Source organism: Sturnira hondurensis, unplaced genomic scaffold, assembly GCF_014824575.4.
Source record: "Sturnira hondurensis isolate 20B ecotype Veracruz unplaced genomic scaffold, ASM1482457v3 Scaffold0005279, whole genome shotgun sequence".
NCBI lineage: Eukaryota > Metazoa > Chordata > Mammalia > Chiroptera > Phyllostomidae > Sturnira > Sturnira hondurensis.
In genome coordinates, this window is record NW_028077910.1 from 6,511,035 (window position 1) to 6,539,014 (window position 27,980).

The 27,980-nt window shown below is 44.8% G+C and overlaps 1 protein-coding gene across 4 annotated transcripts in view; it reads left to right on the top strand.

The window, feature by feature from the left end:
• Positions 1 to 27,980, top strand: part of TNIK (TRAF2 and NCK interacting kinase) — a 348,375-nt gene that overhangs the window by 254,492 nt on the left and 65,903 nt on the right. For 2 of the 4 annotated variants that reach the window (XM_037046529.1, XM_037046530.1), the window contains exons 12-15: positions 735 to 939; positions 18,632 to 18,742; positions 19,574 to 19,660; positions 20,704 to 20,892. In XM_037046529.1, coding sequence (XP_036902424.1) covers positions 735 to 939; positions 18,632 to 18,742; positions 19,574 to 19,660; positions 20,704 to 20,892 — 592 coding nt within the window. The remainder of the gene's footprint in view (positions 1 to 734; positions 940 to 18,631; positions 18,743 to 19,573; positions 19,661 to 20,703; positions 20,893 to 27,980) is intronic. The other 2 variants (XM_037046531.1, XM_037046532.1) reach the window with 1 other exon arrangement.

A 27,980-nucleotide genomic window follows, 5' to 3' on the forward strand; every position in this document is an offset into this window, starting at 1 on the left:
GGAAATCAGTGCACCCTCTATGGCCAGAACCAAACCATTTAACTTCATTTTAGCAGTGGTAGATAAGTCTTAAACTCTTGGACTTGGCCAGCTTAGGTTCAGGTCCCAGTTCTGTCGACCTTGGATCCAGCATTTCCCCTCCCCTATTCACTGTGTCCCCCCATGGGTGCCTGCCCTTTGCCTCCTGGGCATTGGTGACAGCGGTCAAGGATGTGAGGTGAGGGGAGCGAGGATGGCCTGTGCTTCTCTAAGCAGAGTGGGCTCCCCACTGCTCCTGATGAATTTTTATCTCCTGGCTTTGTTCTTGCCTTTCCTAAATGTGAACGTAAGCTGATCAGGGGCTTGGGGCTTGCACACACGCTAAAATCTGTAGAAACAGATCTTTGCTATGTCACAAGGGTGAGAGAACAGTGTGGACGGTTGTGGAAAGAGGTGTGGATGGTGGTGGAGTGAGGTGGCGACTCTAGGAATGTGACATCCTTCTAGGGACAGTGACAGCATGCGTCTGTCTGCAATAGTCACACTAAAAGGAATCTGGACGCTGGTCTCTGGCCTTGACTCTGTTTCTTTTGGGGGTAATTATAAATCACAGAGGATGTAAGAGCCTGTGCTCAAATCTGTGGCTTTTTCAGCGCATACAGGGGAGTTGTTTCCCCTGATCTGCTCCTCTAAGACCCATGGTAGTGATTGCTCTTGCCCCACGCGGGGTCTTGGTTTCTTTCTCCTGCCCACAGCTCCATTCTGAACCTGCCAGGGGAGTCCACACTGCGGCGAGACTTCCTGAGGCTGCAGCTGGCCAACAAGGAGCGGTCAGAGGCCCTGCGGCGGCAGCAGCTGGAGCAGCAGCAGCGGGAGAATGAGGAGCACAAGCGACAGCTGCTGGCAGAGCGCCAGAAGCGCATCGAAGAGCAGAAGGAGCAGCGGCGGCGGCTAGAGGAGGTGAGCACTGCTCTGGCTGCCTCTGCACACTCCACGCCTCTTGGCCCAGGTCGCTCCCTGGGTGTCCACCCCTGAGGTCCGGTACCCGGCCTGCTTGGAGCACACACATCTTAACTGCAAGAGGGGATGAGGCCAAATGCTCTTACAAGTGAAGGGCATCCCTTGCTTGGCAGGGTGCGACCTTGGTGCAGTCAGCAGGAAAGCCTCCCACCCTTCAAGCCTGGCTCAGGTATCACCTTCTCACTGAGCCTCCTTGACCCCTTCCCTAAAATCCCATGCTCTCTCTCCAGCATGTCTTCTGGTTTTCTTTGCTTTATTACTTTTATGTAGTTCTTACCACCTTCACACATACTCTGTATGTAGTTTGGTCTGTCTGTCTCTCCCCACTGGAATGTAAGCCCCTGAGGACAGGGCATTTTGTCTCTTTTATCCCTAATATATCTGTAGTGCCTTAGCACACAGTGGATGCCTCATAAATATATGTGGAATGGATGAACTGATATACGAATGAATGAGTCAGTGATTGACAATGAAATATATATGAGGTTTGTCCAAAAAGTTTCCAGCCTTGTGCTATGAAAAATAGAGACATTTACTGAAGAAGATGCAAGGAACATTGTGCATAGGACAGTGATGCCTCAGTCCTTTTCCAAGTAGGCACCGTGGGACCTCACACAGTTCTAATCGGCATCAGCTGCCCCGCCATATTTTCCTGAATCTCATCAATGGATCTGAAATCTCTTCCCTTTTAAAAGTGATTTTAGCTTTAGGAAAAGCCAGATGTCACAGGGCACCAAATGTGGGCTTTAGGGGGGCTGAGTCCCTTGGGCAATTTGATGTTTTGACAAGAAACTCTTCACGAGACCTGCTCTATGAGCCAGTACATTGTGGTGACAAAGCTGCCAATCCCCATAGCTGCGGCCTTCTGAATCATCCGAATGGTTTCCATGGAGGAATGGTCAAGCTTAACACAAAGTTTGATGCAGATTCGTTGCTCTACTCACTCAGTCACTTTGAATGTGATGGTCTCACAGTGAACATGCTCACTCAGTGGCTTCTACTGCTCCCACTGACTAGTGCAGTGAAGTCGTCATTGTTCACGCATGCACATTCCAGCCCACTCCCTGGCTGCCAGGTTACACTGATGTGGCTCCAACCATTCCCGTTATATTAACAACGGCTGGATTTTTTCTGGACAGACCTTGTAGGTGTTAACTAGACCACAATGAATAAGCCGATGAGTAAAATGACAAGTGTGGAACAGCGAGACCTGCTTTTATTGATACTCCTTTGTTATTCCTCTCAACACTGAGGAAAGCATTTCCAGGTCCTTCCAGACACCCTTTTGTTCCCAGGGCCTTCCAGCCGGTGGGCGAGACTTGCCTTTACCTGCAGGCACTGCTCCCATTTCTGTGGGAAACCATACCGCCTACAAGGCTGCTCCTGGATGAGGCCCTCACCTCTGTGGTCTCATAGGTGTTTACAAAAGCCCGCTTCCCAGAACCTTGCTCTGAGGCCTCCTTCCTCTTGTCAGATAAATCAGCACCCTAGACAGTTAGGAAACAGAGAGAACATAGGAAGTTGGATGGCAAATGACAGGTTCACTGGCTGCATAGTAATGGGGTAGTAATTATACAATTTTTCCAAACACAGTCATACTCCTCATTAACTGTTTACAGCAATTCACTTGCATTGTCAGGTGGCCACTGCAGTCAGAGGGGGGTGAATTGCAGACAGCAGGAGCAGATTGCTTTTTAAATGGCTCATCCAGGTCCAGCCTCCCAGGTTTAAATCAATAAGGGCCTCGGTTTCAGTTTGCACTAAATCCCGTCATTATATCTCTGGAACATTAGTATGCAGACCAACAACAACAATACCCAGCAATTGCAGTTATTAAGTGGCTTCTGTATGCCACAGACTGGGTAGGGGGCTTTGCTTATATCTAGGAGTTTATCTAGTATCATGAACTCTTCACATATATTCATCATTTCTCATGCCAAGTCCATGTACTCTCCATTTAACAAGAGGAAACTGAGGTTCAGGGAGGGGAAGTAATTGGCTCCATGCCCCAGGCCCGATACGTGCAAAACCAGGGGAAGGTGTGGGTGTCATCAGGCAGCTCTCGGGAGTGAAGTACGAGGCACCGCAGTGAAGCTGCCTGCACCGGTGATTCCTCTTCTGGGTACACATTGAAAGTCCCACAGGTCCTCGCAGCTGTGCCCTGGCGTCATCCCCTGCTCACCAGGGCCAGTTTTGGCTCTTACTGGCTCTTACAGGCCCGCAGCTGAGGGCTGTAGTGTTCCTCCGGGCTCTCTGGTCTCTGATGACACAGCAGTGCAAGTCCTGGACCAGAGGGCGTCTGCTGTTTGAATCCAGGGTTTATTCCCTTGGGCTTTTGGTCAATACCCTCTGGCCAGCTAGGCGCTGCCCGCAAGTCCTGCCTTTCCTTCCTTTTCCCTGGCTTGTGGTTGGTTCCTTCCAAAAGCATTTCCCATGGCTGCCTCAACGTGGGAGCATCCCATTGTGAAAACCTTGACCGTTTGCCTCAGTGGGTTCCTTGCTCAGTGATGTGTTACACTGAATTTCAGGGTAGAAGCACTTACCATGTAACCCTAGAAAATCTCCCATCATCCCATAAAACATTTAAAATACTAAATAGTGCAGACATGTGCATGGATGCCCCAAACACACACACACACACACACACACGAATTTCCTTCTTTTTTAAAATTTTAAACTAAGGGACTCATGGCCCTTGGATCCCGATCTATAATTAATGTAATGTATTTTCAGAGGGTGCAGTGTAGTTTCCTTTTGTGTTTATTTTGGGGGGGAGTTGTTTCCTTTTCCCCAGTATGATTTATTTGAGCTTTCTATGTTTTCTCATCAAGTTGCTAGAATAAGCATCTCTGCCAATCATGAAGCACCTGTCATAGGAGAGTCCTCTGTTCGGCACTTTACATGGATTGTCCCATTTAGTCCTCACAATAACCCCAGTCTAAAGATAACGCAGTGGGTCCTTACAGAGGCTAATGATTTTCTAAAGGTCTCACAGCTTAAAAAGAAAACAGATTGGACACCCAGGGGATGGGACTTTAGAGCCCAAGGGCTATCACTGCACCCATCCCACCTCGCCACTAAGCCGTAGTCAGCCTGCTCTCCCACAGTCTTCAGCGGGCCTCTCCTTCTGTGATCTTTTACCTTGAGCATTTAAGGGCTTCTGAGCAGGGCAGAGAAGCTGCACCAGCAGGTGCCCATCTCTGAGCCGGCTCTGGCTCTCCTTCTCCCAGTCAGAGGTACTGCCGAGGCTTCTCATATCTCTTCTTTTGTGGCATTTTCTGGAGTCTCTCCCTTGGGTGCAACTCAGTGTTCAGGCTCAGTGCAGCACGTACACCCACAGGAACACACCCTGTAAGGCCTCACTTGCACAGAAGGCAACTGCATGCCTGAGGGCACTTTGTGTGCCAGCGTGCATGAGCCCTGGCTTCTCACGGCAAGCAGGAATGCTTGTGACTGCAGGACATGGAGATTATACCAGCTTTATCTTTTGATTCTGTATCTTGCCCCTATTGCTCACTGGAGAAGAAAAAGAAAGACTGCACACTCAAATGGCTGTAAATTCTGAACACCTGAGTGACGAATGTCCCTGCCACCAAGGACGCCCCTCCTGCATCCCTCTCCCGCTGGATTCCCATCCACGCCTGCTGCCCCGGCCTGGGGCGACAACTTGCGTTTCTGGTGTCCGTAGTTAGACTCGCAAATTTAGCACCACTGTCGTCAGGTAGGCTTGTGTAAACCTCCTGGGAAATGCATTCCTTTTCCAAAAAAAGGCCCTTCCAATGCCCTTTCAGTGACACAGGCTCTGTAGGCTATAGGCTTTGTCTTACTCTGATCCCAGCTGTCACCTCCTACCAGAGCTTTCTAAGGAAGCCCTGCGTGTCCTTTGCTATTTATGGCTAACCATGTGGGTAAAGCTACATTCTAAATCAGTATCTGTATATTCTTAGGAAGACTTTGTACACTTTGAATGTAGTCATTTATCAGCATGTGAAAAGCACATGGCTTCAAGGCAATTAAACAGTGGGTACAAGACTCTCAGCTTGTGACCAGTGATAAAGTGCAATTTATAACTGAGTTCTAGGAACTTGATTAAACCCAGCTCAGGTGAGCGAGTCCAGCAATAGTGAGACAAAGTAGGTCGAGGGCTTTTTCTTTTTTTATTCAGTTCAATAATATTTTTCATTACTTGCCCCAGACAAAGCACAGCTTATTTTACTCTCTACTACAGGAGGTGTTGGGACACCCACTCTGGTGGTCTTTTCAGACACTGACCTTGAGCGGAAGATTTGTGGTGATGCCTAATTCTGCTCAAAGGTTTTGAGATGATACCAGTAATTTATATATATTTTTCAACTCGCAGAAGGCCTTGTATACCTCCATTTGGAAAGAGTGTGTTTAAGTCACAGGAATTAATCAGATTTACCCTAGGAACACCAGCTTGCTCTGTGGTAGTAAGGTTGTCTTTCAGAGAGTTGTGTTAAGTTTTTCAAGCCATTGAAGCCAATGAGACTGAGGTCTTATTTAGTGCCCTTCAAGACCATCATAGTCCAATGATAACCTAAAAGATATTATACAGCTTTTGCTCTATTGCCTGAAGGTTTTTATAAAGATTATGCATTTATTCATTTATTTAGTTAGTCAGTTATTGAGAGAGGGAAAGGGGGAGAGAAAGAGAGGGAGAGAGACATCAACGTGTGGTTGCCTCTCACGTGCCCCCACTGGGGATGCAGCCCACAACCCAGGCATGTGCCCTATCTGGGAATTGAACCAGCTACTCTTTGGTTCACAAGTCAGCACTCTATCCACTGAGCCACTATTGCCTGAAGTTTTTTTGTTTATTTGTTTGTTTTTTTAATACCACTGGTGTCTTATTGACTAGCAATAGTGGAGCCCTAATGTACAAAATGAGAGACTGGCAGTCTAAGCAGAGATTTCCCTATAAGCCTCTTTCAAGGACATTGAGCTCAATTTTTTTAAGTGTACAGTAAAATTAAAACCTTTTTCCCATTTCTGTAGGCAGTCATTCAACAAATGCATTAGTGAATGCCTACCTCTGCTATACAACTATACAGGACACTGGGAATACAGCCTGCCCTTGTGAAGATGAGATCTGTGGGAGAAACAGGCGTCAGGCAAATAATCACCCAAATCACCATTGACTGTCATTGCCAGAGTGATATAGTGGAGAAGAACATGCCCTGAGTGCATGTACCACAGGGACAGGAGCCCAGCCTGGCTTGGAGGAGCATGGGTCAGAGTTGGCTGAAGGAGAGCAGAGGATGATGGGAAGGGAGGCCAAGGCACAGTCTTGCAGGGCTTCTTGGGCCAAGTTAAGGAGTTTCAAATTTTACTCTAAGAATAGCAGGAAGGCATTGGCATGTGTTATCCAAGGAGATGAGATCAGATGTGCATTTTTAAAATGCAACTTTGGCTTTTGCCAGAGAGTAGTTGGAAAGAGCGTGAGTGGGTGGAAGAGTCGCGTTAGTCCAGTCCCAGAGGGGATAGTGCTTTAGGTGGACTGAGAAACGGAGAGATGTGGCCTGTGGAACATGCAGGGCCTGATGGTTGCCCAGACGTCGGAGATGAAGGAGAGTGGGCAGCCACAGGAGGTTCCTGACATCTACTGGGGCACCCAGGTAGAAAAGCAGGTTTGGTAGCAAGAGGATAAGATCAGTTTGGAACATGGTGAATTTATGATGCCTATGAGGAGGCCAGTAGTGATGCCAAGGATGCAGTCAGATTATAGAGAGAGGAGCACAGAAGAGGGGTGAACCATGAGAAAGATGGGAATTATCAGTTGATGGTAATGGAAGTATATACACTGAGCAAAGAAGAAAGTCTGGGCCCGAGCTCTGAGAAGTCAGAGTAGGGGAGGAGAAGCCAGCACAGAAGACTGGTAAGGACATAGAAGGAAGACCAGGAGACTTTGATGTTGTTGCAAAGAAAATCAAGGATTTGAACCTGAGGACACAGTTCAAGGGGCCAGCTCTGCAGAATGCAGCCTGAAGTTCAAGTATGTAGTAGCATCCTTCCGTTTCAAAGCAAAAAAGAAATTTTGAAAAGTAGCTTCTCCGTGGTGCCCTTTTAGAAACACATTCATTTCCTGTTTGTTTTGGAGGGAAAAAATTACTTGCTCACGAAGTCAGATCTGGTTTTGAAGTGGAAAGTCGTCTATGTGAATTTGAGAGCCACTGTGTCCCACCTGCATTCCCTGGAAGTTCTGAGTCTCCCCACACCCCCACTTCCTAAGCTCTATGGGGAGACTACTAACAAAGCTTGTTCCCACCACCCAGTTGTTCTAAGGTTTGGCCAGGAAAATAGATGTGAAAGAACTTTGTCAACTGCCAAGAGCTAGACAGATTCGCTCTTGAAGGACTTGTCAAACGCAGTTTCACTTTTACCAAGGACACCCACCTCATGGGTCCATTTAGAGAACTTGTGAATACATGTTCGTCCACTTATGGCCAGCTTTGCTTACCTTCTCTCTGAGCGTGTGTTTTCACTCAGGGTAACCGGCCAGACTCATAGGAGCCGTGCCAGCTCCAAACCCAGAGAAGCCGCTGTTTGTACGGTTGTCCTTGGGGACCCAAGTAGTTTCTCCCAGATGCTCTTAGACCAAAAAACAGGGGGCAAGGAAGGGGCGGGGGAAAGCTGCATATCTCTTTAAGAGTCGGTATGTACTGGACAACATATTGAAACTCTTAAAAGTCTCCTGGGCACAAAGCATTTGGAAAAATTCAGTTGAGAGTAGTTGTTTGGCTAACCTTTCCTTAATAGGTAGACGTTTTTAACTTTCTGGTGCCTCAGGTTCTTCATTAGTAAAACTAGAATAACAATAGCACTCACCTGTCTTCTCTTTGCTATGCCTCCCCCCTCCCCCACCCTGGACCATTGTGAGGATTGAATGAGTTAATTCACAGAAAGCCTTAGAATAGGCTTAGAAGACACTTAGTACATAGTAGTTGTTATTATTATTATTGGAATTGGGTGCATTTGACTTAAGTCAGAGGTATAATTTCCAAAAGTTTAAATTATTTTATGTGTAGCAGTAAAACCCCCTTGAATTTATTAAAATAAAATGTATCAACAGGGAAACGTATTTATGTCTTCTGAAGAATATTTGTTGTAATACTAGTAGGAATTCGGTTATGTCATTAAGAGAAAAAAATCACCATTAGTTTAACTGGTAGTATAGCAGGTTAATGCAGGGGCGAAGTCCACCAGCTTTGAAGCTGTGGAGCCCGGGGTGCATTCCACCTGTGTGGTCTTGGGCCAGTTCCTCACCTGCTCCAAACCTAAGCTTCCTTATACACCTGTATACACAATTAAGATACTGTTGGAGGTGCAGGATGGTTGTGCAAAGTGAAGGGAATCGTATACACAAACCTTGGCACTATGCCTGATACAGAAATGGAGTGAATATGTCATTGTTGTTACAGAACTGACAGTTTTGAAGTTGTTAGTTTTTGTTTGTTTGTTTTAAAGCTTTTCTATATAGATAAGATTTCCAATTTCCTGCCATCCTTAGTTCTCTGATATACCTTCTTTTTGTGCTATAAAACTTTTTGGACTTTTCCATCCCTTTTGGGGGGCTCTTCCCTGAGAGCACCCCTACTCCTGTGTCTTTCTGGGGTCTCCTCTGCTGCTCACTTGGCTGGTAGCCCTGTCCTTGCCAGCACAAGGAGGCAGCCCATCTCCATTCTTCTGAATGTACCTCGTTCAGACCTTGGACGGTCTCCACTTCCCCGCCAGGCCTCAGGCGACCTTCCTCTGGAGAGCTCTGCTTTTCAGTGGGTTCTCTCATAAGCTTTTCTTGCTGTCATTTCCAACACTGTATAATTGTGACCCCATTATTGCCAAGTGGCTGCAACGAGTCTTGTGTCCCACTAGTACCTAAATTAAACCTGTAAGAAGAGTTTTTGTGTTCTTGTGATGTCTGAATATAAGCTCTGGGCATCGGGGGCACAATACCTCAGAAGTAACCCCTTCACCTGGAGGGTAGAAGCAAGGTAGTCAAGAGTATTAGCTACTAAATAACTGCATGGGTTTGAATCCAGCTCCACCACTTACTGCCTTTGCGATCTTGGGCATGACATGACTCCTCTTGGCCTCAGTTTGCCCATATATAAAATGGGGTAGTGGTAGTTTTGAGGCATAAATGACTAAATACATACAAAGTACTTAGAACAGTACCTGGTACCCAGTAAGTATGTGAATAAATTCAAGAAGAGAGTTGTGCAGGAAGGGAAAACTCTTTGTTTCCCATGATCTGCCTTGTTGTGGTGACTCCAAGTCAACTCCCTTCAGGGTGAGGGCTCAGAGTTGAATGCACCCTGCACAGGCTCAGTGGGCAGAAGCAGGAGATGGGAACTTGAGTGTGGCTTTGCACCAGTGCGGAATTCCCACCCACTGGGCCACACTCCCAGGTCCTCAGCAGAAGAAAGCACCATGAGCAAGAATAACTCCCCCTTTCAGGACCTGGTGTGTTCATTCATTGACACTGGTGAGAATTGGCCTTTAAGTCACTTACTTGATAATTAACTGTAAGCATCCTGGTGGGTGCTGTGAGCAGTGGTCACTGGTGAGGGGCAGAGTGGCCCTTTATTCCTGGATGTCGTTAGCGTCAGCATAAAGAATGAATGCTTTCTAGCTGGGATTTAGCTCCATTATTTCAATAACTGAACAGAAATTATGAAACAGCTGGGAGCCAGGCTGACAAAGTGGATGCTCATTGTCCCAGGTGGACCTGCCCCTGGGCCTCTGACAATGGTCTACAATCGCACATGCGTACATGTCACACTTGTGCTTCAGAGGCTGGGTGGTGTGCATGGATGTACGAAACCCTGCTTCTCAGTGGGTCCCAGAAGCTCTGACTTGCCTGCCATGCTGGGGAGGCAGGACTTTGTGTGGGGTTCCCCAGGATCCTTGATGGGAGGGGTTTCCTGCCAGGGTGAGGGAGTTGGACTGAAATTCTTGTACTGCATCTTAAAATGCTACAGATATTTTAAGTCCTTTTGCCCAAAGCCCTTCCCACACTTTCAAGGAATGGGAAGGATATGCTTGTATTTTATGTGTACAGCATTTCATACTGGGAAGACATTGCTGACCCCAAGTGGGTGGCAGGTATGAATTCCCAGTGACGGCATGCCTTGGGCAGTACAGACCTGCCTTCCATTGTCTGGGCTCTCCATGGAACCTCTTTTTGTCCATCTAGTCTTCATCTCTTGTGTTTCACTATTTTTACTTGTTCCTAACCATAGAACTATGTCAACAAAGTAGTTTCCTTTTTTAAAATTTTTATTTAATTCTTGTTCAAGTACAGTTTTCTGTCTTGTATTCCCAGCCCTGCCCACCCCCCAGTACAAAATAGTTTCATAGACAGCGTTATTTCCTACAACATTTAAATTCAGTTGTTTTCATTTCTCTATCATCTCCTTCAGTGATTAGTTTTCTGGATTCGTAGAGGTTGGGGGACATAAGAGTCCTGAAGAGTGATCCAAGTCACTTCTCTCAAGGCAAAAAGCCCCTCGATATTCCTCAGAGTCATTTAGCCTGTTTAACATATGATCTCTGCTTATACTTTTAGAGGCTTGATGTAGCGTATTTTATTTTTGAGCAACTTATTCTGTTATTGATTGAAGTCCTTATGAGTTCCTGCATTAATACGAGTTATGCCAAAGAAAACTACAATGCCTTCCACATCCTCCCCATCAGTGTTGGAAGGTGATGATAATGTGCTTCCCCAAATGTCACCTGTTTCTGCAACCTTTCCGCATGTGATATGAGTTAGCATCTTTAATAACACCCCAGAGGTGCAGTGTGGCCCTCTCCCTAGACATTGTATTAATAAAATCATTTATAATGGGCTTGTTTTCATAGGACTCAATCTAGAATCTCATAGTAAAGCTTCTAAATAATGGCAGAAGGAATTTGGGAGGTACATAGACACTTGACTGTTACACTAACCTACAGAGTCATAGGTACTCAGCCTGTCCACCAGGCCATTCTTGCTCCTCTATAGGAGTCCCAGGAAAACCCAGGTAGCCATTCTCCCTGGGGAAACTGTTGCAGCACGGAGACAATAAGGAGCTTGTGAACAATCCCATTGACCAGCATCCATAGAAGAGACAGGACTGGAATTTTTCATCAAGCCTCCTCACAGCTCTGTCTGTTTAGAACTGCCCACGTGCTCAAAGGCCAGTGTGGCACACGTAGACTCAAAGAGTGCTGAGCCATGAGGCTGCCTACTGTTCCAAAGTTGTCCAGGGAGTTCAGAGGAACTGTTTAGGCAGTTAATCTCCAGGAAAGCTCTGAATGGGTAGGTCGATGGTTTATCTTTCATCTTATAAAGAGTATAAAAAGAAAACGATGAGGTCTATGTAGCCTGTCCAGCTTCCTTAATGGTTCTCTGATTACTGTTTCTGTGAAGAAAAGATAGGTAACAAAGTGAAGATAGAAAGAGAAAAAAATGGCCACCTAAAAAAGCATAAGACAACATCTTTCACGTGGTATACCAGCTTCTTCCCAATCCACAGAGATGGCATGCCAAGAGCCAGGCACAGAGTGTAGTCCTAGCTTTCCACTTCACCACTGAGTGAACTTGGGCAAGCTATTGGTCTGTGTGTGCCTCAGTTTCCTCATCTGTCAAATTGGGATAATGACCAGTAGTCTGTGCCTAAAAGGTTCACAGTGAAAGTTGAATGAGTTAATATGAGTAAAGAGCTGAGAACAGTGTGTGCATGTGTGTGGCATTGCAGGGGGCACTACATAAATGTTTGTGTCATCAATTGTTACTATTATGTTTCATTATTCTGATTAGTCATTGGGTAGTGAATTCAGGGGTGTGAGACTGCTTCACCCTCACTCTCATGTCCTTCCTATAAAAGAAAGATTGGAATCCCAGTTTTAGTTACAAGAAATGCCCTTGCCCTGCTGTGGCTGATTTGCTATGGTCTTTCCGATACTGACACTTAGCACTTGTTAAACTGTGCAGATGAAATGCCCAGAAGCTTCTGTGAGATTTCTACAGAGCAGTCGGACTTAAGTGAGGGGCACGCATCCTGTGTGGCTGGTTCAAAGGACCACACTGCATCCTTTCATTCTGAGTGTCTTTGAACAGAGAGCCCCTGAGTTGAGGGGACAGTTTGAGGTACTTCCCAAGGAGCTCAACTTGATCCTGCGCTGGCAGCTCTGGAGGCTGACTCAAGTCCTCTGTGGTCAGTGGGGTCCCCCTCACCACTTAGAAGAGGCCACCAGGGTGAAAACCAGGAAGAACCCACTAAAAGCAAATTCTAAGAGAATTCTGCTTTGTTTCACTTTTCATTCTGAATCGTTAGTAGATTTTTGCCCTGCAATGGAGCACACCCTTGCTGGACTCCATAGAATGAACAGACCTATGGGATCATCTAATCTACCCCCTCCTAGAACACTGGGTTGCAGTGATTTACTCAGAGTCATGCAACATTCGCTCATTGTTAAATATTTATTGAGACTGCACGGTCTGCAGTGTTTGTTTTGATGGCAGAGCAAACTGTTTTTATCCCATGTTCTTTCCTCCAAGTTCTTTGCCTCTCTCACCCACCCCTGTCACCAGTTACATGTCTCATTGCATCTAGTAATTCTCAGGTGTAGATGTTACCTGTGTGTCTATATAGTGGAAAACGTGAAGTATCTAAAAGATAGACCCAAGACCTAAAATCTTTACACAATGGCATCTATCCATGTTTTTCCCAAATCCACCAAAGGTCATGAGAACAAGACTCAATTTCGACCTGGGTGTTTGGTAAGTAGGTAGAAGCAGCTAAGTACCCCATCTGGAATTCCTTAAGGGTGTGGAAGGAAGCACTGATGGTGACAGGAGGGATGGAGTCTTTTTCTTAGTGCCTCCCCACACTCCCACTGTACGTCCCACTGCGTCTCTAACTGATAGAACACGCTCCCCATACTAGGGGCTAGGGCACGGTAGGGCATAGCTTGGAAAGAGCATGGAGTCAGACTGACCTGGGCTTGATTTCAGGCTCCACATTTTCCAGCTGTGAAACATGGAATAATTTATGTAACTTCTCTGAGCATCAATTCGCTTATCTATAAAGTGGGAACAGTAATAAACCCTTATCATCACTTTGTGAGATTAAATGAGCTGAAGCATGTAAGTCACTCTGCCCTGCCAATGCCTGGCACTCATATAATCTGTACTCATTCCACGATTTCCCCCTAACTTATCTTGAGGCCATTGACAAGGCATGAAACCTTCCTGAGGGTATAAAAGAAGGACACTTTTATTGACGTTCGACCCGCTTATCTCACAGGGCTCTAAGTAGAATAACCTGTGGTGAAGTACTTTTTTAGGTTAAAAAACATACATAGAGATTACAATTTTCTACATTTTTCAAAAGATTCCACATCCTTAGAATGGCAGGTGGCCGGTACTTAGATCTATTTGCTTGGGTGCACGCACCGTCTTTATGACCAGAAAGGAGATTGTGTTCAGTGTCCCTTCGGGTCCCAGCAGACTCTGTGTTGTCCCAGCAGCTCGCCCCAGCCAGCTCTCCAGTGTCAGGGTAAGGCTACGTTGGTCCCCACTGCTGCGGAAACAACTTTGACCATGTGCACAGGTGACATAAACAGAGGTGGCATCTTCGTCAACAAAGAGCCAAATTACAAGTCTACAATTTCTTGGATATTTTCATTTTGATCTTTTTAAGGAAGAATTTGAGGTTTCAAAACACATGGAAGGCCAAGATTTGCTTTTTATTTGTTTATGAGTGTAAATCCTCTCTTCATTCCAAAAGAGAACTTAAGGTAGTTTACAAAGATTAAAACAGCAACTAAAAATAAAATAAAGTACAAGGGACTAGAAAGTAGAAGAGAAAAGCAAGATGGAGCAGGGCCAGGGTTAGTTCCCCGAAAACCTGCACAATGAGAGTCCTAGCGGCTAAGAGAAGAGACAGACTCAAAGGGCTCAAGACTCACATTGTGTATGAGGCAAGAGTAAACTTGTCACTCCTTCTGAGATTTCTGAGATAATGGGAAACCTGTGCCCTTGCCTAGTCATGGTGAGTGGTGTCATGAACGATGAGCAAGGCGATATTCCCACCACAAGCACAGTGACCAGCTTCATTAGGCTTGTTCTGATAACACTGTAAAATGCAATTTATGGCCTCACAGTCCATCAAAGTCACTTCTGCAAAAGCCAGAGTCCCCTGTGCAGTTCACACATTCCTGCTGGCTAAATTCCATCTGAAAATAGCATTTAAAGAAACAAAAGGAAGGAAAGATCAATCCCACAGTCTTGGTCATGAACATCCATGAGGATTATTTCTCATGACTTTAATAAGGATTGAATATTAAGGATTAAGGTGACATTCTTTTGGCAGAATGCAAAGACCTGAAATTCTGCAGAGTCAGGTGGGATAAATGTATAATTTTGAGGGTCCCCTGAGCAGAGCGCAGGATGATTATCCTCATTAAAATAAACTTTCTAGTTCATACCGTTGAAAGGGCAGCCACACAGCCTCCTCCTGGAGGTGGCCAGATGGGGAACATCCACAGAGAGGATCAAGCTGTTATAAAACAAAAAAATCATTCTTTCAGGACACCAATAGAATACAAGGGAGACAAGAGGACCCTGGCAACCTGCTCCATAGAGCAAGGCTACAGTGATTTTAGCCTGGACAATTTTCAGAGTGAGTGTCACAAGTTGTCCCCCAACCAGGAAAAAACATCTAGGAAACTTACAAGAACCCACTGAATGTCTAAATTTAAGTGATATAACTTTTGGGATGCATCTAAGAAGATATGGATGAAAATATAATTCCAGGCAACTCCATCCGGGGGGGGCATCAGCCAAGAATTTTAGAGTGATTGGTTTAAACCATTCTTTTTTGACAGCAGAACCACTGACATCTTCATGAATAATATGAATGAAATTCAGAAATACTGTTCCCCCCCCCTTTTCCACTCATCTAGCTAGACTTAGTTCCTTGTTTTATTTTCCTTTTGCCTTTCTCTGACGTGGCAAACAGATACTATGCCCATGCCAACAGGAGGTGGGTCTCTGCTTAAAAAACATTCTCAGGCCTTGTCTGTGCTCAGCATTAAAGACTCTTCTGGCCCGGAGGGCTTGCAAAGGTGAAGGGGTGATCTGAGGCTCCACGAGGCTTTCTCCCCTCTCCTGCTGCCCAATCTATCTTGTACCCATGATATAGGTGACAAATGTCAGGGTGTCAAGCTCTGTATTGGATAGAGTGCTAGACAAAATCTGGAGTGGAACAGAGACCCTACCCTCAAGGAGGTTCAGCCTAGACAGCAGAGTGGGGAAGACATGCTCAGATGACCAGGATATGAGGTACAATGGGATCTAACCTATATGTACTGTAATAGAGTGGAGATCCCACCACAGAATTATAGAAGGGTGCTGTGTTATTTTCTTTTGCCCCAAGTTTTTTACTCAGTTCAGTTCGGCAGAATCCTCTGTGCACCTCCGAGGCATCAGGTGCCAAGGGAGAGACTGGGGGTCCACCAGGATCAAATCTCAAAGAGCTGCTGCCAACAAGAGGCATCAGAGCTTTTCGTACGGGTGTCAGTTTGAAGCCCAGGACGAGGTGTTTCTCCAACATGCTTTGGTATGTTCCCTCGAGCAGCCCAACGCCCAGGAAGAGAGAGAGCAAACGTTTTTCCTGGAAAGGCATTGACATTGAAACACAGCAGCTGGAAATTGGCAAGGTGCCCCCAGAAGGCTGGGGAAGTGATGTATTTTTCCAGCCTCACCACAGGAACCAGAGCCCCGGCAGATGCCTCCGTGAGTTAGCGGCAGCCGAACTGAGGGAGATCAGTATTCATTATTAGTCACTTTCGAGTGTCTTTCTCAGGAACCACAGAGTACTTTCGAAGCCCAGACCCTCTCGAGTTGCAATCAATACTGTATACACCTTGCATGGCGACCTGAGAGGCATGTAATTATAAAACAGTATTGATTCCTAGCAAAGCGATTGAAAAGGTACAAATTCTTCCCATAAAAATCTGCTAAATCTTCCAAAGGCTTGATTATTTTCTTTTTCCTGAAGAAAGAGACCAATGGTGGGAGTGAAAAACTTGAAAAGTTGGCTAAATTAGGGCTATTCCCTGCTAGGAGCCAGATCTGTACACATAATTATTTTATTCTTCACCCTGGCACTGATTGGCTGGGGTTGAGTGTTGGGAACTCCTCTCTGTTCTGAGTCTAGAATCCAAATTATTCTGTCAGTTCCCATGATGATGTTTTCTACTCACACCTTCCTGTATTTTTTTCCCATGAAACAGTAATTGCATGTCTGGACCTGACTCATCCCTACCCTCCTTGTCCCCTTCCCTGGACCTACGTTTGCTCCTCCATCCCACTGTCTGCTGTGCCCCTTGGCCAGGAGCGTCAGTCCCCTTACACACACCATGCTCACCCGACTGCTTGTTTCATTTTGGCGCAGTTCGAATTTCTACTTCTAAGTTGGTGTCCACTCCAGTCCTGTTAAAATAACTGAAACTCTGGGTAGGTTTTCATCTTTCCTCCTTTTCGTTTCACCTCCATCCTCCACAGCAGTTGGAACATGGACTCTCTCTTACTGCCCTTGCTTCTTCACTCACTGATGCCCCACCATTTTCTGCCTGGATCCCTAGCATGGCCTTGCTCTGCCTTCCAGCTTCCAGATTCACCCCCTCCCCTGGCTGGTAGGAAGCCTCCTGAAAATGCAAGTCTGATTGTGGCATCTGACTGCTTATAGTTCTCCAGTGTCTCCCTGTCACCTACAGTCTAAGGAGGACAAGTAGTTGTTGATGTGGATGTGATAGACATTGAGTCTCCCAAAGGCAACGTATCTCCTGAGCCTCAGAGGTGATGGGAAGGCAGCCACCCTGAGAGTTGCAGGCGGGAGCCACATCACTTCGGAAAGGCCTCCTCATTCTGAGCTCCTTTGGAGTTTTGAGTGTCTGTGGCCACTGCGGCTATGACAGCTTTTGCACTGGGAAGCCTTCTCCCTGCTTGTGCAGAGCTGGCTCGCCAGTGGGATACAGTCACAGTACGTTCTGTTTGAGTAACTCATGTTTCCTCCGTCAGGAAGTAAATTGTTGTTGAGAATGTTACGAGGGAATGCACCCCCTGGGATGGCCCTCCAAACCTGGTATTTGAGGAAGAAGAAATCATAATGCCACTACTGGGCTGGGACACAAAGGAAAGGGCCTGTGGCAGTTCTCAAAAGGGACACTAATGGTGTGGGGCCTGAAACCTGTTTTGTAATATATGACTATCCCGCATATTGTGGGATGTCTAGTATCCCTGGCCTCTCACACGAAAGGGAAGGCATGCCCCTCCGTCGCTGAGACAAGCAGGAACTCACCCACACTCGCCACACATTGCCAGTGCCCCGGGACCGGGAACGTGTTGCCCCTGGCTGAGACACCTTGGCTCCTGTGACTGCCCCCGACGAGGCCCCGCCTCCCCGAGAGCATAATGGAGAGCTGGATTCATTTGTGATCTTCCTGTCACTCCCAATGCCTCTTCTCCTTTGTCATGATTCTGCTCTGATTGAAGTCACATGTCTTGGCTTTGAAATCAAGCTCTGCCACTTACAGGGATTGACCTCAGATGTGGGTGGGACCTCAAGCAATTATTTAATCTCTCTGTGCCTGTTTTCTCACATAAAATGGTGGGTAATAATAATATCTGCCTCAGAAGATTTTTGTGAAGAAGGATAAAAGGCTCCTACTGCGCTGTCCACCGTCAGAGCTTTGGTGACTGGACGAGACGGTGGTGGCTCCTGAGCGTAAGGGTCCTCCTTGAGTAAGGAGATGAACTTGGCACTCCAAGTGCAAACCCCAGGAAATAAAGAAAGACAGCCTGGCTGACTGGGTGGGAGTCATTAAACTCGCCTGTACCCTCAGCTGTTAATTACTGTGTGCCCTAAATGTGTCCCTTGACCCCTCTGGTTTTTCTCTTCTGTAGGTATGAAATGTTTGCCCCAGATGGTGTCAGAAAGACTGAAGGACATGAGCATTGTGAATGTGCTAAAACCTATAGAAGCTCATAAACAGTTTGATAAGATGTAACAAGTAACGTTATACCTCAGTGTTTATACCTCCACCCTGATGGAAAAACCCCCGTCAGCCAGTTGGGAGAACGCACTTAATGGGAATTTCTCAGGACAGATGTATAAACCCGGAGAGCCCACTTGCATGGCAAATAGCAGGATGTTCTGCATGACACTGAATTTCTCTCTGTCTCCTCATCCTGTTTTGTTTTGGTTTGGTTTGTTTTTGCTTTCAGTATTATTTTGTATTAGTTTCAGTTGTACAGCATGGTTAGACAGTCATGTACTTTACTAAGTGTTTTTCTTAATATTTTCAGTACCCATAGTTGTTATTGGTGGCTATATTCCCTGTGCTATATTGTCAACTTTGTGACTATTTTGTAACTCTTGGTTGTACTTCTTACCTCATTCTTGCCAATGTGCCCCCCCAAGGCACAGGAACGAAGGCACCTGTGGGCACGTAGGCATCTCTCGTTAAGAGCTCACATGTGCAGGTCTGCAGCTTTCCCTGCTGGCTTCCCCACACCCGACAATTGTGTTCAGTTCATTCACGTTGTCTGCTTGTTGCCCCCCAGCAACAAAGGCGAGAGAAGGAGCTTCGGAAGCAGCAGGAGCGGGAACAGCGCCGGCACTATGAGGAGCAGATGCGCCGGGAGGAGGAGAGGAGGCGTGCGGAGCATGAGCAGGTACAGCTGGGACTGGGGAGCCCCGCAGATGGCCCCAGAGCACCAGCTGTCTCTGGGGTATGGGTCACTTTCTCTTGAGACTGCTCAGTTTAAGCAGGTTTTTATTCTTTCTCAAGCAACTGTTCTCACCCATTCAAGAAGTCAAATGCACAACCTTGGCAATGCCCACTCATTCAACCTTGCTTCCTACCCAGGCCCAAGTGTCCTGACATACCCTGATTGTTTGATGCTCCGGGCATCTACTGTGAAGGCAGCACTGAAGCATGATAAACGAGCCACGTCCTCCTCTTTCGTTGCTTCAGAAGAGCTTTTCTACTCAGGCAATCTCTGGGCTCTGTGACTTTGAGCCACTAATGCAGGCCCCCCGCCCTTTGTTGGAACCACATTCTGACAGCACAGTAAAATTCTGCAGGATGGTTCCGTTACAAAGACAGTGCACAATGGCACACTTATTTTATCCCTGCTGTTTGCACAGGAGCCTCCAGTCTTTATAGCATTGTTACTTTCAGGTAGCCCATAAAGAGGGAACCTGTAATGAAAAGCTTTAAAATGTAGCTGGTTTTATTAAAACCGAATAGTTGCAGCAGAGCAGTGAGCCATCTCAGTCAGCTGTTGCAGGTGGCGGGCTTGGGCTTTTGACTGCATTGAAATGCTCTTGCTTCGGTGTGGCAGACTTTTCCTGGTTTATGAGGAGGTGTCTGGGTATTTTTTTCCCTCCTTCCTTCCACACTTTGCTTGGCAGCTCTTGTCACCTTTGAAATTACCAGTTCTTTTTCTCTCTCTCTTTCTCTCTTTGTGTTCCTCTGAATTCTCTGCTGCCTACCTCTCCAGGAGTACATCAGGCGACAGTTAGAGGAGGAGCAGAGGCAGTTAGAGATCTTGCAGCAGCAGCTACTGCATGAACAAGCTCTACTTCTGGTAATGGGAAAGCCAAGAGCCAGCTGATCTGCTCTGTGTTCATCGTATGTGTGCGCACATGCGTATGTATGTGTGTGCGTGTGTGGTTGTCCTCCTAACGTGCCAGTCCAGAAGAGGAGATCCTTCAAGCCTCACGAACCTCAAAAATCTCATAGAGACTTCATACGTTTGCTGACCTAGTTTTCCAAGTCTCAGTACATTCAATACACTTACTATGTTTTCTTTTTAACCCCATTTATCTGTAAAACTTTAACATGAATCCAACCTCATTATAACTTCAGACTTTTTTGAGGCCCGCTGTGTTCATTGCAGAGTGATTTTGAAGGTCATCAGCAGCAGCAGCGTGCTAGAGTACAATCACAGTAAAATGCACCTCTTCCATAAAAGCCCACTCAGCACCACAGTCATGTTTCATTTGCAGTCTGTTAGTTCTGCCCTTATGATGGGAACATTTTGTGTTCCCTGCTCATGCAGCTTCCACGTGAAGTACTTTTTTAATTATTATTGCAGTGCTCTCCAAATGAGCTTCTTGGTATCTTTTTTCTAACTGAACTTTTTGTTCTGTGGCAGTATGATATTTTTTAGCCTGTATATAAGCTTGCTGATGGCTTTTGTTGATCCAAGTTCAGGCAATGTCTTTAGCTCCGCTCTTAGTTTTGTGCTACTTCATTGCGCATGTTTGAATGGTTTAATTACTACATCAGGAAATGGATGGCTCATTATGCAGGTTGTATACTGACCATACCCATGTCCTCATTATTGCCACTTTCCTGGTTGTTAATTCATCAAGGATACATTACTTTGCAATGGGTAGTGTTCTGTAGGGATTGACATTAAGGCAATAGTGTTTTCACTAAATGTCACATTCTGTGTAGATGTTAAACCAAACCTGTAGCATAGCTCTGTGGCACATCCTCATATCCTCCTGTCATTATTGGGGTCTTCTGTTATTCAGCATCACTGTTCACTCCACTGCATGCTTAGCTGGTACTGGCCAATGGTTTCTCTATGGTGATTTTGCTACTCTTTCCTGACTTGGGCAGGAGTATAAGCGCAAACAATTGGAAGAACAGAGACAAGCAGAAAGACTGCAGAGACAGCTAAAGCAAGAGAGGGACTACTTGGTTTCCCTTCAGCATCAACGGCAGGAGCAGAGGCCTGTGGAGAAGAAGCCACTGTACCATTACAAAGAAGGGATGAGTCCTAGTGAGAAACCAGCATGGGCCAAGGAGGTAAGTCAGCAAGCAAGTGTAACCACACTCCGGTGGCCAGGCTGTTGGCTGTAATGAGTTCATCCAGTGAAAGTGGAAGGTCAAACTAGTGCTATGAATATAGAAAACAATTCACTGTAAAACATGCATACTTTGCTTTCGGAAGAGCCATAACATTATTTCTGTAGAGAAATTGCAAGTCACCTTAATCTTTTTTTGACATTTGCAAATGGAGTGGATTTTTGTAAATAAAAACAAGAAGTAGAAAAATTGTTTCCCTTACAGCAGTCCAAATGAGTTTGTAGCGTGAGGATTGTTAGTGAATTCCCATGGAATTATATGACTAAGGACATAAGGAATTCTAGGTAAAATCATTTGCCATCTACACCTGGCCCCTGAAACTGGTCATTAGTATTGTCATTAACACTCCCTTTGCTTTGGTGGCACCAGTGGACACACATTGGCCTCAGACTTGTGGCTGTGATATTCACTTTCAGGGTCAGAGGTCATTTGTTTTGCAAATACTTCCGAAGTAGTGGTGCTTGGATCTGGGATGAGCTATTTTGAAAATCTCATTAAAAACTGTTGGGATGGTAGGAAGAAAGGGTGATAAGCAAATGGACACAGCAAACAAACACAATAACAACTCCAGCCAAGACCAATAGTTCTTCCAGGGAATCACAGTGTCATCTCACGTGTGTCACACCCTGGCTTTCAGTCCTGTCATTATCAGTGGCACCCAGTGATTTCCTTTCTTTTCTTGTGAGCAGAGCTCATCATTTAAAAGGATGTTGGCATTGTTTTGTGTTTCATTCTAGCATCTTCAGGTACTTATAGCTAGAACTTATTTCAAGTTATTTAGACTACAATATTACCAGAATCAGATTTCTTACATAAGAACCTATTTTTATAAAAATTTTCTTTTTCTAATCTCTTACGTATGTATAGAAAATGCTTGAAATGATGTCCTAACAATAATGACAGTTGTTTAGGGGAGGAAGAAACTACAGTGTTTTTTCTTCAAACATTTTTGTACATTTATATATTGTTTAAATCCTTTGTAATGAGTATGCACTGTTTTTATAAAAGCTTTTTTTTTTACTTAAAAAACTAAATTTGTAGAGAAAATCATTTGATTTGCTGTAAAGGACATTTCTGATCATTTTCCCTTTGAGTCTGTAAATATGATTGCATTTACCTAGGTCTGTAACACCTGCCTTGTTCTCGTAGATCAATAATTCAATTTTGTGATTCTACTCCCAGGTACAGTGCCAACCCCTTAATAACCTACTATTCTTCCAGCTAGGCAGAATCACGATGCTATTAAACAGCCGTTGATGTGCATTCTGGCTGGCAGAGATCTATTGCCTCCTTCCACTGCTACACCATTTTCTAGCCAGGCCACGTTGAAACCTTCAGCTAAGCCAGACTCACAGCTCCTGATTATACCAGGTGTTCAGGAGACTGAAAAACTAGCCTCTACTAAGCTAATGCCAGTAGCCCCAGCAGAAATTAATGACTCCAGACCAAGACTCCTGTTTGAGCATCACTCCTGGGAGAAAGGTGGAGCAGCATATCCTATTAGACTTGGTCTTGAAGAACACTTGAAGCCCCAGGAAGCCTCAAGGACCATAGTGAGATCTCCAAAGCAATCTTGCTCACAAGGATGTAGCCCAACTCCAGAGTTAAAGTGTAAGGTCATTTGTGTGTCCTTTCCCAACATTTTCAAAGTGGTAAGCATATGCCCATTACTGCAATCAACAAGTGCCTTAGAGACTCATATGGACCTCAGGGCAGGAGAAGTATGAATTCATGCATCCCTACAAGTACCCTACCTTCTCTAAGAAGTGCTGCATTGATTGGACTTGATTGGACTCCATCCAAGATGGAGGCATCGATGGAAACACTGTGCCTCCTTGCACAACCAAAATTAAGGACAACAAAGATTTAGAAACAAAAGCACAACCAGAACAGACAGAAAATTGAACTATATGGAAGTCCGACAACCATTTAACCAGACTGATAAGAGGGGAAGAGTCCGCAGGCAGCAGAGAGGGATTGTGGCAGGAAAAGGCAGTGGCAGCCAGACCCAGGAGTGCTGGCGGCTTGGGGCGGACCACGGTCACACCTTTGCATACAGATAAACTAGGCAAAAACAGGCAGCAAGACAGACCGCACAACCCAGGGCCCCAGCGGTGGGAAATAAAGCCTAAAAGCACCAACTGAAAAGGTGCCAGCTTTTGGGAAGCGGCAGAGGGGACTGAAATACCAAGAGATTGCAGAACAAGCACCATTGCTCCCTCTCTGACCCCGCCCCCACATATAACATCACAACCCAGCAACATGGGTTGCCCTGCCCTGGTGAACACCTAATGCTCCACCCCTCATACATAACAGGCTTGACCTGACGAAAAATGGCTCAATCAAAAGAACAAATCAAAGCCCCAGGGCCAATACTTTTAAGTGACCAAGAGATAGTCAATCTATCAGATGCACAGTTCAAAATACTGGTGATCAGGATGCTCACAGAACTGGTTGATTTTGGTCACAAATTAGATGAAAAATTGAAGGCTTCAGTAAGTGAAATGAAGGAAAATGCACAGGGAACCAATAGTGATGGGAAGAAAACTGGGACTCAAATCAATGGAATGGACCAGAAGGAAGAAAGAAACAACCAAACAACCAACACCCACTCTAAGACTTGGGAACTGGTTCATGAATAGATTGATGGTTTTCAATCTGTTTCTTTTCTTCACAAAAAGAATGAAGAAGCAAGAATTCAAAAAATGAGGAGATGCTTAGGAAATTTCAGTACATCTTTAAATGTTCCAACATCTGAATCTAGGTGTACCAGAAGGGGAAGAGGAAGAGCAACAAGTGGAAAACTTATTTGAATGAATAATAAAGGAGAACTTCCCCAATCTGGCAAAGGCAATAGACTTCCAGGAAGTCCAGGAAACTCAGAGAGTCCCAAAGAAGGTGGACCCAAAGAGGGACACACTAAGGCACATCATAATTACATTAGCCAAGATTAAAATAAAGGAGAGAATTCTAGAAGCAGCAAGAGATAGGGGACAGTCACCTACAAAGGAGTTCCCATCAGACTGTCAGCTGATTTCTCAAAAGAGACCTTGCAGGCAAGAAGAGGCTAGAAAGAAGTATTCCAACTCGTGAAAGGCAAGGACTTACATCCAAGATTGCTCTATCCAGCAAAGCCTTCATTTAGAATGGAAGGGCAGATAAAGCACTTCTCAGATAAGGTCAAGTTTAAGGAATTCATCATCACCAAGCCTTTACTATATGAAATATTAAAAGAACTTATCTGAGAAAAAGAAGATAAAAATATGAACAGTGAATGGACAGCAAACTCACAGTTATTAACAACACCTAAAACAAAAGCAATCTAGGCGGACAGCTGAAACAATAGCAGAGGCACAGAAATGGAGATCACATGGAGGGTTAGCAACAGGGGAATGGGAGATGAGTGGGGGAGAAGGTACAGAAAATGAGTAGCATAGATGGTGGGGAAAAATAGAGGGAGGGCAAGAGCAGTGTGGGAAATGTAGAAGCTAAAGAACTTAGGAAAAAGAAGTGCTGCATTGCTAAGTGACTTCTCCTTGATGCATGACCACCTGGCCTTCAGAGTTCCCAGCCCCAAGCATGAGATTAGGACAGGAACACCTTCAGATCCCATTGGAGAAAACCATGATTCTGTGTAAAGCACTCCAGAATTTCTCTTCCCCCCGTGCAGCTCCCTCATGCACAAATGTACAAAAATGGGGGGAAAGCCTGGAGCAGTTTCCATGTCCTTCCTTCCACATCTACTCAGCACATTCTGATTGGAACTTAACTACTACTTTGACTTCATTGTTTTCCAGTTACTATTTGTCCTCATCATTAAATGTCCGGGCCTTATTCTCTCTATTCAGAAATAGTTTACAGCTCCCAAATTTTCAGAAGCCGAGGCATTCCTGGGAAAAAATCTTTGTAGACATCATCAAGGCAGTTTTCACTAATACCCCTGTGCTTCCTGGCCAGGCTTCTAGAGTAAATGGAACACAGAAGGTGGGCACACAAATGCCATGGCTGTGTCATCAAGCACTCTCATGGGAGGTTCCGTGGTCATCAAAAGTCTGGGCCACCTTCAGGGGATGACATCTTCCAAGATCCCTCGCTACTCTAGCAGCTGGTGCTCCTCTTTGGGGCTTGATGAACTTGTAGACATGTGGCAACATTCTTTTGGGATTCCACACTTAGTCCTATCTTCCTGGGCATTGTTCACATAATACGTCGTTCAACTAACCATCAATCTATTCATGAACCAGTTCCCAAGTCTCAGAGTGGGTGTTCATGTGTTAAAAGAAAGATGAAGCATTTAGATGATAAAATGAGTGACAGATGCCAAATCTGGGATTGGAACAACTGGCGTATTATACAAAAAAACAACAAATAATTGTCTGCTGTGGTTCGATTCATCGTTATTTTAACACCCATTCCTCAAATGAGAATAAAAATGAGTGTGAGGATCCTTCTTAATTTGTTAATGTTTCTCATCAGCAATATACTTTTCTTTTAGAGTATTCTTTACAGATTTCTTTTCTTATAGTAGGGAGGTAAACAACCTGGGTTAAACTGTCCTTTGAAGGTAGAATAAAAGGTACCATTTCCTTTCTCAAGCGCGTCCTCTGCCAGGATATAAATTTGATAACATCCTTACCAGGAAGGAGTGGGCAGCTGTGTCCATGACATGGTCCCTGTGATGTGGGGCCTGGGCTCTTTGCCCCACGTGCCGTTGCAGGTACCACCCAGCCTCCCACCTGCCTCAGCCTCCTCTGAGACCCGCTCCAGTGTTAGTCGTCTGACTCAACTCTGTACCTTCTCATCCAGAGGGTTTTTTCTCTGATCACTCTTCCATCCACTTCTCCTCCTTATTCCAAATCGACATTTGTCCTTAAAATGCAATGTTGTTATCATGCTCCCTCCTCTGCGTTTTCATTGTTTCATCTTGTGACATATACGTCATCATTGCCTTTCTCATTATCTTTTTTTCTTACTGTTGGATACAGTAAGAAATGAGATGTTTCTTTCAGCCAGAAAGAAACATTAATGTCTCTGTTAAAAGGAGTGGGGTTATTCTCACCCCATTCAAATTTTCTCCCACCCTGGATTGGCATGAAAGTCAGATTTGTTCTGTGAAAACATTAGTTTGATATTCTGTTCAACACCAGCAAAGTCTGAAGGGTTTTTCCCCCCTCGCTGTTACTTTTTGAATGATGAAGATATTTTTTTTTCATATAATGGAACAGATTCCTTTCCTTAAAATTGTATGTGATTGTCTGGACCTGACAGAGACAGTGTGAGCCCTCCTACCCTGCTTCTTTACTTTTCTTTCCTTTTCCCTTCCTTCCTTCCTTCCTTCCTTCCTTCCTTCCTTCCTTCCTTCCTTCCTTCCTTCCTTTCTTTCTGCTTTTTTCACCATGTGGCAGTGATAGAATGCTCAGTCAACATGAGTATTGCATGAAATTATATTTTCATTTTTTAACATTGTCATGTTCTCTCTTTATGGTGCATGCCAGTCATCTGTCCATGGTTTTACAATATTTAGCAAATAATAGGTCAGATTGTCTCTTTGAGTCTCATCAGCTCATTGGACTTTGAAATCCCTGTGCGTAAGAACTCCTCCTCCACTTGGTTTTCTCTGCTCTACTCTGATGTGTTGTTTTCTTTATATGACTTATTTTACATACAAGGTTCCTAAATTGCCATTTCGAGAGTTAACAGCTCTGCTTCCATCTTTTCTCAGTCTCTCTTTATCTGTCTTAAGATTTAGCTTGAGAGAGACCTAGAAGGAAGCTGTAAGAAGTTTGAGTTCTTGAGCCCGGCCCTGCGAACAAAAGGAGCGGGGTTCGATTCCCAGTCAGGGAGCATGCCCGGGTTGCCGGCCAATTCCCAGTAGGGGACACAGGAGAGGCAACCACACGTTGATATTTCTCTCCCCTTCCCTTCTCCTCTAAAGATAAATAAACAAAATCTTAAAAAAATAAATAAAATTCAATAGATAAATTAAATAAGTAAAATTTAAAAAAAAGAAGTTTGAGTTCAAATTCTACTTCCTTCCTGTGTGACCTGGGACAAGTCTCGCAGATTTCTTGCAGAGAAGTTCCCCACCTGTACTTCTTGCCTTGCATTTGAGAGGGTCCTGGGCAGTCATATATTTGAATGTGCCATTGAAACTGTAGGCACTATACATATGCACATAAAATATAATGTTAAAAATATTTACATGCTGTTCCCAAAGCCATTATCACCCACAAGGAACACGCGTTTTGCCTCTGTTGCATCTGGTTTGGTTTTCACATGAGCAGTTTGCCTGCATCTTTCGTATCCTATACCTGCCCTCCCCCAGGTGTAGATGCATACATCTTCATTTCCTCAGCTTAAGATTTGCCTCATTCTTTTTTTATTAAGGTTTGCCTCATTATTAAGTTATCAGCTTCATTTTTATGAGGATCTATATTTTTTTATGAATCATTGGTAAGGATCTCTCAGAAAAGTAGATTAGGCCTTTATCTTCTGAAAAGACTGCACTTTCAGCGCTTCATGTGAATGAACCTTCCCTGCCATCAAAGGTGCCCACAGAAGAGATATCACCTATCTTACTCAGCAAGCACCTGCCCACGTGGTTTTGTCAAAGGGCAAGATGACTCAACTCTTCATGTGGCCAGTGAATGCAGGGTCAAAGTCTGTAATGAGCACTTAGAAGTTATTTGTTGACTTCTCTTTCTCCAACAGTGCAAGTAAAGGCAAAAGTTCGAACTGTTTGGTTCAGCTGGAGTAGAAAAGAATTCCCATAAAACTGTGTCCAATTTTTCCAATCCCCTAAGGCTTTCCAATCCCCTAAGGCTTTTCTTCATAGCCCTCCACAGTCTCTACATCATTAAAAAAGTATTAAAATGCATCCATGCGACATAATAAGTATATGTTGCTGTCAACATCTTTTAAATTAACTTCCATAGTTTCGTTTGGAAATTCTCTTAGCAAATATTCATTATTGCTAAGTGAGACACTATAAGCTGTAAATTGTTTTCAAGTATAGGAAGCAATTTAAC